This window comes from Lynx rufus, unplaced genomic scaffold (assembly GCF_022079265.1).
Source record: "Lynx rufus isolate CCGP_SWC_20201006 ecotype Redwood Valley unplaced genomic scaffold, mLynRuf1.p SCAF_1, whole genome shotgun sequence".
Classification (NCBI taxonomy): domain Eukaryota; kingdom Metazoa; phylum Chordata; class Mammalia; order Carnivora; family Felidae; genus Lynx; species Lynx rufus.
The window spans coordinates 87,994,735-88,006,705 of record NW_025814823.1 but is presented as its reverse complement, the minus strand read 5'-3'; the positions used below and the strand labels follow the sequence as shown (position 1 = coordinate 88,006,705).

Below are 11,971 nucleotides of genomic sequence, written 5' to 3'. Positions count from 1 at the left end.
CACCGAGGGCAGACCAGACCCCTGTTCTTCAGGAGCGGCCCCCAGTGTGCCAGAGATGTCGTGAGTGAGTCGTCTGGGCGGCCCAGGGGAGAATGGGGGAGAGGGCGGGTGGCCTGGGCAGGATGCCAGGCCAGGAGTGGCCCAGGCCTGTGGCAAGCTTATCCGGAGAGGGCAGGTGGGTGCAGCGACGGTGTAGGGCATGGGGTCTGTACAGGAGGGGCTGCAGGGGGTGTCCAGGACCTGGGAAGGGTGGCAGGAGCTGGGAAGAGGGGGGAAGGGAAGTGGAGGTACCCACCTGGCTGTAGAGGGAGCGCGGCCTCCTGCCCTTGTCAGCGGTGCCTGGGAAGGTCTGGAGGGTCCCAGAGCGGGGTGCCCTTGAGGTTCTGGCCGGCTCCCCACGCCCAGGGCTCTCTCCGGGCCTCTCCGCAGTGGTGGCCCCAGAATCACCATGACTCACTCCCCAGACACAGCCCCTGTGGGACGAGGACCCCCTCCCTTCCTGGGTTGCAGGGGAAGCTAATCAGAGGGGCCCTGGGTCCTGAGCGGGGAGTGTGGCGGGGGGGGGGGGTGAGGGGAGGCACTGTGGCCGCAGAGGAGGGCTGTCGTCAGCCTGGCCAAGCCCCCCAGTGCATCCTGCCTCTGCTGAGCACCCATGTGGTGGGTCTGGAGGAGGGGCTTGTGTGTGTGAGCAGAGGGTGAGGTGGGTGAGTGTGCTAACACTTGTGTGTGCACCTGTGAACATGTGTGGACATCTGCATGTGGACTAGCGCTGGGTTGGATAGGAGGGCATCAGGAAGGCCCTAGGACCCTGTGAGGGTGGGGGCTTCATTCTGAGTGCACAGGGCTCCCTGGGACCCAGTCCTGTGGGCCTGTGACCCCAAGGGTGGGCTGTGGGGGTGGAACCTATAGGTGGAGTGAGGAACAGGAGGGGGCATGAAGGTAGCACCTCTGGGGGCTGGAGAGGGGAGGGAGAGGGGAACCTAGGGGATGGCAAGGAAGGAAGACAGGAGGCACCTGGGTGAGGGGCTGGGGAGGGGAGACAGAGGTGGGGAGCCTGGGGGAGGGCCTGGTGAGGGGAGACAGAGAGGAGCCTGGGGGCTGACCAGTGTCCACACTGACGGGGAGGCTGTGGTACCCTTGGGAGCTGCAGGGGGCAGATGAATGTGGCAGAGGGTCACAGGTTTGGGGACTGGGCAGCCTAGGGGTATGCGGTTTCCTCTGGGCCAGGTGGTCCAGGTGGAACCTGACTGGGGCATCGAGGACACTGGTCCAGGGGCCCAGGGAGGGACATGCAGGACAGAACCCCGTGGAACAACCACAGAGCAGACGGGGGAGACCTTGGATGAGTCCCACGGCTGGGTGAGGCCCTGGGCTCTGAGCTAACGCATTCAGGGCCGTGCAGGTGGTCACATGAACAAGGGGCCACCCAGGGCTGGGCATGCTTAGGAAGGGGCTAGGCTCTGGAGCCCCAAGGTCCCCAGGGAAGAGTCCCACTGCATATTCAGTGATTCTCAGCTGAGCATTCCAGCGGGGGGGGGGGGGTGCTGGCAGCCCCACCTCAGTGGGAGGAAGCCCCGCCTGCCCTGAGAGGGGCTCCTGGGAGGAAGCTGGGTCAGGGATGGGAAGGAAATGGCTGGGCAGGCCCTGGCCCTCAGCCCCTTGCACCCCCCCTCCACTCCCAGGACCTTTGTCCAGACCCAGGGGTGACAGGAGCTTGAAGTGCAGAGCCCTCCAGCCTCCTTCCGAAGTCCTCCCTTCCCCCAGCCCCACTGCTGTCCCCTCCCAGATCCTGACACCCAGCCCGAACACTTGCTGATGGATCCCGCTGAGTGCGATCCCACCCACACCTGCTCTGAGGCATCTAATCTGAGCAAAGGCCCCTGCAAACCAGCACCCCTACACCCCCCAGGTGGTCACCCCTCCTTAGGGTCAGGGCCCTCCCTGGGCCTGCAGCCCTAGGAAGCCATCAGCCAAGGTCCCTGTTCCCTGCCTGCAGCCTTCAGAGACATACCTGCCAGAGGTGGGGCGGAGGGCACACCGGGAAAGGGGGCTCCCACTGATGGGGCAGGAAGGTACTGCAGTGTGGTTATTTTACAGCCTCTCATCAGTGCACCGGTGTCACTACCACTGTCACTACCCTGTCATGAACATAAGTCCACGTTCTTTCTCTGTGTCTTTCTTCTGCCCTGGAGTCCACCAGGGGCACCAGAGCATTTGCCCTCCAGCTCCTCCAGCCCCCCAGGGACATGTGATTGTTTCTCAAGGGTCCCCCCAGGGTTTCGGGAGGTATGTGGTCGTCTCCCAAGCATCCCCGCAGGGTCTCAGGAAGCATCTGGTCATCTCCCAAGGGTCCCCCCAGGGTCTCAGGAGGTATGTGGTCATCTCCCAAGCGTCCCCACAGGGTCTCAGGAGGCATCCCGAGTCTCCCAAAGGTCCCCCCAGGGTCTCAGGAGGCACGTGGTTGTCTCCCAAGGGTCCCTCCAGGGTCTCGAGAGGTATGTGGTCGTCTCCTAAGCATCCCCACAGGGTCTCAGGAAGCATCTGGTCGTCTCCCAAGGGTCCCCCCAGGGTCTCAGGAGCATCTGGTCATCTCCCAAGGGTCCTCCCAGGGTCTCAGGAGCATCTGGTCATCTCCCAAGGGTCCTCCCAGGGTCTCAGGAGCATCTGGTCATCTCCCAAGGGTCCTCCCAGGGTCTCAGGAGGTATATGGTCATCTCCCAAGTGTCCCCACAGGGTCTCAAGAGTCATCTGGTCATCTCCCAAAGGTCCACCCCCAGGGTCTCAGGAGGCATCTGGTCGTCTCCCAAGGGTCCCCCCAGGGTTTCGGGAGGTATGTGGTCGTCTCCCAAAGGTCCACCCACAAGGTCTCAGGAGGCATCTGGTCATCTCCCAAAGGTCCTCTCAGGGTCTCGAGAGGTATGTGGTCGTCTCCCAAGCATCCCCGCAGGGTCTCAGGAAGCATCTGGTCATCTCCCAAGGGTCCCCCCAGGGTCTCAGGAGCATCTGGTCATCTCCCAAGGGTCCCCCCAGGGTCTCAGGAGGTATGTGGTCATCTCCCAAGCGTCCCCACAGGGTCTCAGGAGGCATCCCGAGTCTCCCAAAGGTCCCCCCAGGGTCTCAGGAGGCACGTGGTTGTCTCCCAAGGGTCCCTCCAGGGTCTCGAGAGGTATGTGGTCGTCTCCTAAGCATCCCCACAGGGTCTCAGGAAGCATCTGGTCGTCTCCCAAGGGTCCCCCCAGGGTCTCAGGAGCATCTGGTCATCTCCCAAGGGTCCTCCCAGGGTCTCAGGAGCATCTGGTCATCTCCCAAGGGTCCTCCCAGGGTCTCAGGAGCATCTGGTCATCTCCCAAGGGTCCTCCCAGGGTCTCAGGAGGTATATGGTCATCTCCCAAGTGTCCCCACAGGGTCTCAAGAGTCATCTGGTCATCTCCCAAAGGTCCACCCCCAGGGTCTCAGGAGGCATCTGGTCGTCTCCCAAGGGTCCCCCCAGGGTTTCGGGAGGTATGTGGTCGTCTCCCAAAGGTCCACCCACAAGGTCTCAGGAGGCATCTGGTCATCTCCCAAAGGTCCTCTCAGGGTCTCGAGAGGTATGTGGTCGTCTCCCAAGCATCCCCGCAGGGTCTCAGGAAGCATCTGGTCATCTCCCAAGGGTCCCCCCAGGGTCTCAGGAGCATCTGGTCATCTCCCAAGGGTCCCCCCAGGGTCTCAGGAGGTATGTGGTCATCTCCCAAGCGTCCCCGCAGGGTCTCAAGAGTCATCTGGTCATCTCCCAAAGGTCCCCTCACGGTCTCGGGAGGTATGTGGTTGTCTCCCAAGCATCCCCGCAGGGTCTCAGGAGGCATCCTGTAGTCTCCCAAAGGTCCCTCCAGGGTCTTAGGAGGCATCTGGTCGTCTCCCAAAGGTCCTCTCAGGGTCTCGGGAGGTATGTGGTCATCTCCCAAGCGTCCCCGCAGGGTCTCAGGAGGCATCTGGTCATCTCCCAAAGGTCCCCTCACGGTCTCGGGAGGTATGTGGTTGTCTCCCAAGCATCCCCGCAGGGTCTCAGGAGGCATCCTGTAGTCTCCCAAAGGTCCCCCCAGGGTCTTAGGAGGCATCTGGTTGTCTCCCAAAGGTCCTCACAGGGTCTCAGGAGGCATGTGGTCATCTCCCAAGGGTCCCCCCAGGGTCTCGAGAGGTATGTGGTCGTCTCCCAAGCATCCCCGCAGGGTCTCAGGAAGCATCTGGTCATCTCCCAAGGGTCCCCCCAGGGTCTCAGGAGCATCTGGTCATCTCCCAAGGGTCCCCCCAGGGTCTCAGGAGGTATGTGGTCATCTCCCAAGCGTCCCCGCAGGGTCTCAAGAGTCATCTGGTCATCTCCCAAAGGTCCCCTCACGGTCTCGGGAGGTATGTGGTTGTCTCCCAAGCATCCCCGCAGGGTCTCAGGAGGCATCCTGTAGTCTCCCAAAGGTCCCCCCAGGGTCTTAGGAGGCATCTGGTTGTCTCCCAAAGGTCCTCACAGGGTCTCAGGAGGCATGTGGTCATCTCCCAAGGGTCCCCCCAGGGTCTCGAGAGGTATGTGGTCGTCTCCCAAGCATCCCCGCAGGGTCTCAGGAAGCATCTGGTCATCTCCCAAGGGTCCCCCCAGGGTCTCAGGAGCATCTGGTCATCTCCCAAGGGTCCCCCCAGGGTCTCAGGAGGTATGTGGTCATCTCCCAAGCGTCCCCGCAGGGTCTCAAGAGTCATCTGGTCATCTCCCAAAGGTCCCCTCACGGTCTCGGGAGGTATGTGGTTGTCTCCCAAGCATCCCCGCAGGGTCTCAGGAGGCATCCTGTAGTCTCCCAAAGGTCCCTCCAGGGTCTTAGGAGGCATCTGGTCGTCTCCCAAAGGTCCTCTCAGGGTCTCGGGAGGTATGTGGTCATCTCCCAAGCGTCCCCGCAGGGTCTCAGGAGGCATCTGGTCATCTCCCAAAGGTCCCCTCACGGTCTCGGGAGGTATGTGGTTGTCTCCCAAGCATCCCCGCAGGGTCTCAGGAGGCATCCTGTAGTCTCCCAAAGGTCCCCCCAGGGTCTTAGGAGGCATCTGGTTGTCTCCCAAAGGTCCTCACAGGGTCTCAGGAGGCATGTGGTCATCTCCCAAGGGTCCCCCCAGGGTCTCGAGAGGTATGTGGTCGTCTCCCAAGCATCCCCGCAGGGTCTCAGGAAGCATCTGGTCATCTCCCAAGGGTCCTCCCAGGGTCTCAGGAGCATCTGGTCATCTCCCAAGGGTCCTCCCAGGGTCTCAGGAGGTATATGGTCATCTCCCAAGTGTCCCCACAGGGTCTCAAGAGTCATCTGGTCATCTCCCAAAGGTCCACCCCCAGGGTCTCAGGAGGCATCTGGTCGTCTCCCAAGGGTCCCCCCAGGGTTTCGGGAGGTATGTGGTCGTCTCCCAAAGGTCCACCCACAAGGTCTCAGGAGGCATCTGGTCATCTCCCAAAGGTCCTCTCAGGGTCTCGAGAGGTATGTGGTCGTCTCCCAAGCATCCCCGCAGGGTCTCAGGAAGCATCTGGTCATCTCCCAAGGGTCCCCCCAGGGTCTCAGGAGCATCTGGTCATCTCCCAAGGGTCCCCCCAGGGTCTCAGGAGGTATGTGGTCATCTCCCAAGCGTCCCCGCAGGGTCTCAAGAGTCATCTGGTCATCTCCCAAAGGTCCCCTCACGGTCTCGGGAGGTATGTGGTTGTCTCCCAAGCATCCCCGCAGGGTCTCAGGAGGCATCCTGTAGTCTCCCAAAGGTCCCCCCAGGGTCTTAGGAGGCATCTGGTTGTCTCCCAAAGGTCCTCACAGGGTCTCAGGAGGCATGTGGTCATCTCCCAAGGGTCCCCCCAGGGTCTCGAGAGGTATGTGGTCGTCTCCCAAGCATCCCCGCAGGGTCTCAGGAAGCATCTGGTCATCTCCCAAGGGTCCCCCCAGGGTCTCAGGAGCATCTGGTCATCTCCCAAGGGTCCCCCCAGGGTCTCAGGAGGTATGTGGTCATCTCCCAAGCGTCCCCGCAGGGTCTCAAGAGTCATCTGGTCATCTCCCAAAGGTCCCCTCACGGTCTCGGGAGGTATGTGGTTGTCTCTCAAGCATCCCCGCAGGGTCTCAGGAGGCATCCTGTAATCTCCCAAAGGTCCCTCCAGGGTCTTAGGAGGCATCTGGTCGTCTCCCAAAGGTCCTTGCAGGGTCTCAGGAGGTATCTGGTCGTCTCCCAAGGGTCCCCATCCCGGGTCTCGGGAGGTATTTGGTCGACTCCCAAGCGTCCCCGCAGGGTCTCAGGAGGCATCTGGTCGTCTCCCAAAGGTCCCCCCCTGGGTCTCAGGAGGCATGTGATCGTCACCCGTGGGCCCTCCCCCAGGATCTCAGGAGGCATCTGGTCATCTCCCAAGGGCCCTCTCCCAGGGTCTCAGGCATGTGGTCGTCTCCCGAGGGTCCCCCCGCTCAGGGTCTCAGGAGGCATGTGATCGTCTCCTGAGCTCCAACCCCACCCCCCCAGAGTCTCAGGCATGTGGTCATCTCCCAAAGGTCCACCCCAGGGTCTCAGGCACGTGGTTGATATCTGGTCATCTCCTGAGGGTCTCAGGCACGTGGTTGTCTCCTGAGGGTCACCCCCATGGTCCCTCCTGGCATGTACTTTTCTGCAGGGTCTCATGTGACATTTAGTCATCTCTTAGGGTCTCCTTAAGGTCTCGGGTGGTATTTGTCTCCTGAGCGTGCCCCCAGGGTCTCAGTGGCTCGTGGCCATCAGGTCTCCTTGTCCATGCTGCCGGGTCCAGCCCTCAGTTCCCTTGTGATCACACCCCTGACTGTGTTGATGTCAGGTATCTGTAGCCGCCTCTACAACTGTTTCCTGTTGTCTCTCCATTACCTGGGTGCTTTCTGCGGAACACCAGGGCGTCTACACGTGTGCTACAAACCGGCCTCTCACTGGGGTGGGGACTTGGGCCAGCGTCCACTGTCCGTCCCTTCTTGCGGTGCCGGCTCTCTGGAAGGGCCCTGCCGAGGAATGGGGAGCCGTGTGGCATGGGTTGTATAAACTGTGTAGAACTCCCTTCTCTTCCACTTTAATTCGTTTAGTCGTTTATATCAGTACGGACTCACACTTATTTTATAGTCTAGTTTAGACGCTAGAGTCCAATCTGTAATACTGCCTTATTCCGCTATCACCCAGATAGGTGCAGCTTCTGACACACGGCGCTCCTGCGACGTGCTTCCGGCTCCATCACTGTGTACGTGTGCGCGTGTGTGTGCGTGGCTGTGAACTCATGTGTGGGCGCGGACGTGAGCATGTGCGTGCTTGTGGGCATGAGTGTGCGTGCAGGCATGCTCACGTGCGTGCTTTGTGCGTCGGTGTGCGCGTGTCGGTGTGTGGGCTCCCGCTTGTGGGCACCGGGGCGCACGCGTGTGCGTGCTTTGCGCATCAGTGCGCGCGTGGGCGTGCGCACGTACATGTTTGTGGGCATCGGTGCGTGGGCGTGGACACATGCATACTTTGTGCGTCAGTGTGCGAGTGTCATTGCGTGGGCTTGTGCTTGTGGGCATCGGGCGCGCGTGTGTGTGCGTGCTTTGCGAGTCAGTGCGTGCGTGGGCGTGTGCACCCCAACTCATCAGCTCTTTGCTCTCCCGCCCAAGCATGTGCCCTGGCACCTTTCTTGTCCCCAACCTGGCACTGGTCGCTTCTCCAGGAGCACAGCGTCTTTTACGGAGAGTGGGACCGTGGTGCGTGTGTTTGCTGCTATGGATGTTTGCGCATCTCCACCCTGTCAGTTGATAGGCAAGGGAATACGCGTGTGTACAAACCCTGTGCACACTCGTGCTGGTGACATTCTCTAGGGAGCCATCTGTGTCATGTTCAGCTAACACGGGTTCACAACCAGGTCTCCCACGCTAACCCACGACTACATGGGACATTCCAGCACCCCCCTCCGCCAGTCTACAACCCCCAAGCAGCGAGAACCCTAAATCTGATGGGTGCCGCCTGAGTCTCTGCCCCCCTCTCAAAAGCAGCCTGCCTCCCCCAGTGCGCAGGGGATGGAGGAGAGGAGCCTTGCTCCCTACAGCTCCTGCTGGCCCGATTCTCTCCTGAGCTGAGGGTCTGGAGGGCCTGCTCTGATGTGCCCTCTCTCCAGGGCAAATCTCATCTCTGGGGCTCTGACCCTGTGGGCTTGCCCCCCAGGGCATTGCGCCATTCCTCACACCTCCCGCAAGGTCTGCCCCAGTGCAGAGTTAGAGCTAGTCCAAGAGTCCCCCATGCAGGCCCCTCCGCTCGGTCATGGGTGTGGTGGGCACACATACACCCGGGAATTGGCACACCCTACAGTGAGGTTCCCCCACACGCCTAGAGCTGGTTGTTAAATACCACACACCAAGGGCTCTTCCTCTTTCCACTTCTGGGGCACCCTCCTGGCAGGAAGAGAAGAGGTGGAGGCCCCTCTGCCACCCCTTTCCTGGGTTCTTGTGGGGTGGGGCTGTGGGTGTCAGCCTCCGGTGATGTGGTCCGGGGCAGGGACATATACTGCAAGAGTTGAGGTTAGAATGAACTGGGGGGGTGGGGGTGGGGGGGAAGAGTCACTGCCTTAGATGGGGGTTGGAGAAGGCAGCCTTGGAGGGCTGGGTGTGCATGTCTGTGTACCCGAGAGTGTGTGTGCATGTGCACCAGTGTGTTTGTTTATAATTGTGTGCAGATGTGAATGTGCACGCCTAGTGCTTGTACAAATATCTGAGTGAACCTCTGTACGTTTGGGTTTTAAGTTTATTTCTTTTGAGAGAGAAGGGGAGGAGCAGAGAGAGAGGGAGACAGAGGGGAGAGAGAGAGAGAGAGAGAAGAGAGAGCATTCAAAGCAGGCTCCACGCTGTCATGGCAGAATAGGGCTCAAACTCACGAACTGTGAGATCATGAACTGAGCGGAAATCAAGAGATGCTCTACTGACTCAGCCACCCAGGTGCCCCAAACCTCTGTGCATTTGCTTATAAGTATGTGCACACACGAGCATGCACGTGTGTCTGTGGGTCCATGTGCCCTGCTGTATGCACATGTGTGTCCGAGTGCATGTGTGGCTGTGCATTTGAGAAGCACGTGTGCCTGTGTGGCTCTGAGGGGCGCTGTGCACAGATGTGAGGAAAGAGGGTCACTTCCCCAGGAACCCAGGCTGCCCCCTCTTCCTGCCCCCACCCACGGGGAGAGGCCCCAGCTGCATAAAGTGGAGCTTCCCCGGAGCCCCTGCCCGCCTGCCTCTGCTGCGCCATCCCACACCTGCCCACGCTGCCTCCCGTGCCCATTCCAGAGGGAGGAGACCAGAAGCATTAGGCACCCTGGGGTCTCCTGTCCCCAAACTACTCAGCAGCAGGTACTGGCCTTGGTAGTGAAGGAGGTAGGGTGGGCAGTGGGAGGCTGTAGCCCCTCCCCCCCTTCCTGGAGGCGCAGGGAGGTGAACGCAGTGGCCTTCTCTTCCCCAGCACGGGCCCACCCAGGGATCAGCTGATCTGCAAGGGGGCACTGGTCTGGGACAGTGGTGAGCGGCCCTGCGGCTGTCTCCAAGTGTCACAGATGCCCTGGTGTCTGTGTGCCTCACAGACCGGTCGGTCCTGGACAGATGCCTGGCCTCACTTGTCTTCCCGGAGGGGATGTCTGGGCCAGGAGACAGCAGAGGGCAGGGTAGTGTCGGGACTAGAGAGAAAAACAGCCCAGAGGGCTGGGCAGCAGCCTGGGGCCAGCAGGTCCCTTGGGAGGGGGCATGAAGTGTATGGGGGTCCCCTGTACAGACGGAGGAAGCAGGGTGTGGAGGAGGGAGGGGGGAGGGGTGCACTGTTGGGGGAGACTGGGGACAGATGGTTCTAGGCGGCCATGGGGCTCCAGGGGGTGGGTCTGGGGGGATGAGGGCCAGTGGGGGGGGGAGGGAGCTGAGGAGCCCAGATCCTGGAGGCCTCCGGGATGCTGGGAACAGGACTCCATGAGACCCTCTCCAATGACCTGCGCGCTGCCTGGGTGCGGTGAGGGCCATGGATCTGAGCTGACCCTAAGTGGGGCGGGCCTTGGTTTCCCTTTTGGCCCCATGGCCCTGTGGCTCTCAGGGCCTGGGGTGGGTGGGGTCCCCAGAGCTGGGGGAGGCGGCTTATAAGGCGCTGGGCTTTCTTGGGCGCTGGTGCTGCTGCAGGCTGGCTGGTGCCCAGTTCTGCTCACGGAGGCCCTGTCTTCTCCCGGTATCCATTCCCAGCATGTGGCCAGGACCGGGGGGGGGGGGGGGTGGGCACGGCGCTCCTGGAAGGGCTAGGCAGAGTCCCAGCTCCGGGCTCCCGAGGTCCGCCCCCTCCCTATCCTCCCGCGACGCCCCCCCCCCCACCCTGCGTGCGCCCCTCCTGGCCGACGGTCCGTCTCCCCCTGAGGTTGAGCTCTGCTCCCGCTCCGCAGGTCCCACCCCCCGCCCCTATGACCAACATGAGCTGGAGTTTCCTGACGCGACTGCTGGAGGAGATCCACAACCACTCCACGTTCGTGGGCAAAGTGTGGCTCACGGTGCTGGTGGTCTTCCGCATCGTGCTCACGGCCGTGGGCGGCGAGTCCATCTACTCGGACGAGCAGACCAAGTTCACGTGCAACACGCGCCAGCCGGGCTGCGACAACGTGTGCTACGACGCGTTCGCGCCCCTGTCCCACGTGCGCTTCTGGGTCTTCCAGATCGTCGTCATCTCCACGCCCTCCGTCATGTACCTGGGGTACGCCGTGCACCGCCTGGCCCGCGCCTCCGAGGAGGAACGCCGCCGCGCTCCCCGCCGCCGTCCGACCCGCGCGCCCCTGCCGCTGCCCCTGCCGCCCCACCCCGGCTGGCCCGACTCCGCCGGCCTGGGCGAAGAGGAGCCCATGCTGGGGGGCCTGGGCGAGGAGGACGAGGAGTCGGGGGCGCCCGAAGGCCTGGGCGAGGAGGCCGAGGCCGAGGACGCGGGCGCGGCCAAGGGCGCAGGCGGAGACGCCAAGGCGGCGGGGGCCCCGGGTCCCGCCCGGCAGCACGACGGGCGGCGGCGCATCCAGCGCGAGGGCCTGATGCGCGTGTACGTGGCCCAGCTGGTGGCGCGGGCTGCCTTCGAGGTGGCCTTCCTGGTGGGCCAGTACCTGTTGTACGGCTTCGAGGTGCGGCCTTTCTTCCCGTGCAGCCGCCAGCCTTGCCCGCACGTGGTGGACTGCTTCGTGTCTCGGCCCACCGAGAAGACCATCTTCCTGCTGGTCATGTACGTGGTCAGCTGCCTCTGCCTGCTGCTCAACCTGTGCGAGATGGCGCACCTCGGCCTGGGCAGCGCGCAGGACGCGGTGCGCGGCCGCCGGCCCCCGCCCGGCGCCCCCGGCCCCGCGCCGCGCCCGCCGCCCTGCGCGCTGCCCGCCGCGCCCACCGGCCTGGCTTGCCCGCCCGACTACAGCCTGGTGGTGCGCGCGGCCGAGCGCGCGCGCTCCCACGACCGGGACCTGGCGAGCCTGGCGCTGCAGGCGCTGCGGGACGGGCACGCGTTGGAGGACCGCGAGAGCCCGCCGTGCCCCGGCCTCCCCGCGGCCGCCCGGGGGCCCCAGCGGTCCGGCGCCCCCGCCTCCGGGTCGGGCAGCGCCACGTCGGGGGGCACGGGCCAGGGCAGGCCGGGCGCCAAGCCCAGGGCGGGCTCAGAGAAGGGCAGTGCCAGCAGCAGGGAGGGGAAGACCACCGTGTGGATCTGACGGCCCGGCCCTGAAGTGGCCCGATCCCCTGCAGGCCACGGCTGGGGCGGGGGGCTGGGGCTCTGGGGGAAGGCCAGGGCGCAGGGCGAGGAACACCACCTACCCTCTCTTTCTCCTCCGCCTGCTCCGGGCCACCCGGGAGGGGCGCCAGGTTGAAGGCATCACCCGCTCAGCGTCACTGCCCCTCCCTGCCTGAGGTCTCCCCTCTGTCCAGGGGAGAAGGAGGAGGAGGGACCTGCGAAGGGTCCCCAGCTCTGATCCCTAAACCCGAAAGGGTTT

At 63.1% G+C, this 11,971-nt stretch overlaps 1 protein-coding gene across 1 annotated transcript; it reads left to right on the top strand.

Moving 5' to 3' along the window:
• The first annotated feature begins 9,134 nt into the window (after nt 1–9,134).
• GJC2 (gap junction protein gamma 2) lies at nt 9,135–11,692 on the top strand. The gene is made up of 2 exons (XM_047090821.1): nt 9,135–9,341; nt 10,403–11,692. The coding sequence occupies exon 2, from the start codon at nt 10,421–10,423 to the stop codon at nt 11,690–11,692; it is 1,272 nt and encodes a 423-aa protein (XP_046946777.1). The 5' UTR covers nt 9,135–9,341; nt 10,403–10,420.
• The last annotated feature ends 279 nt before the right edge of the window (nt 11,693–11,971 follow it).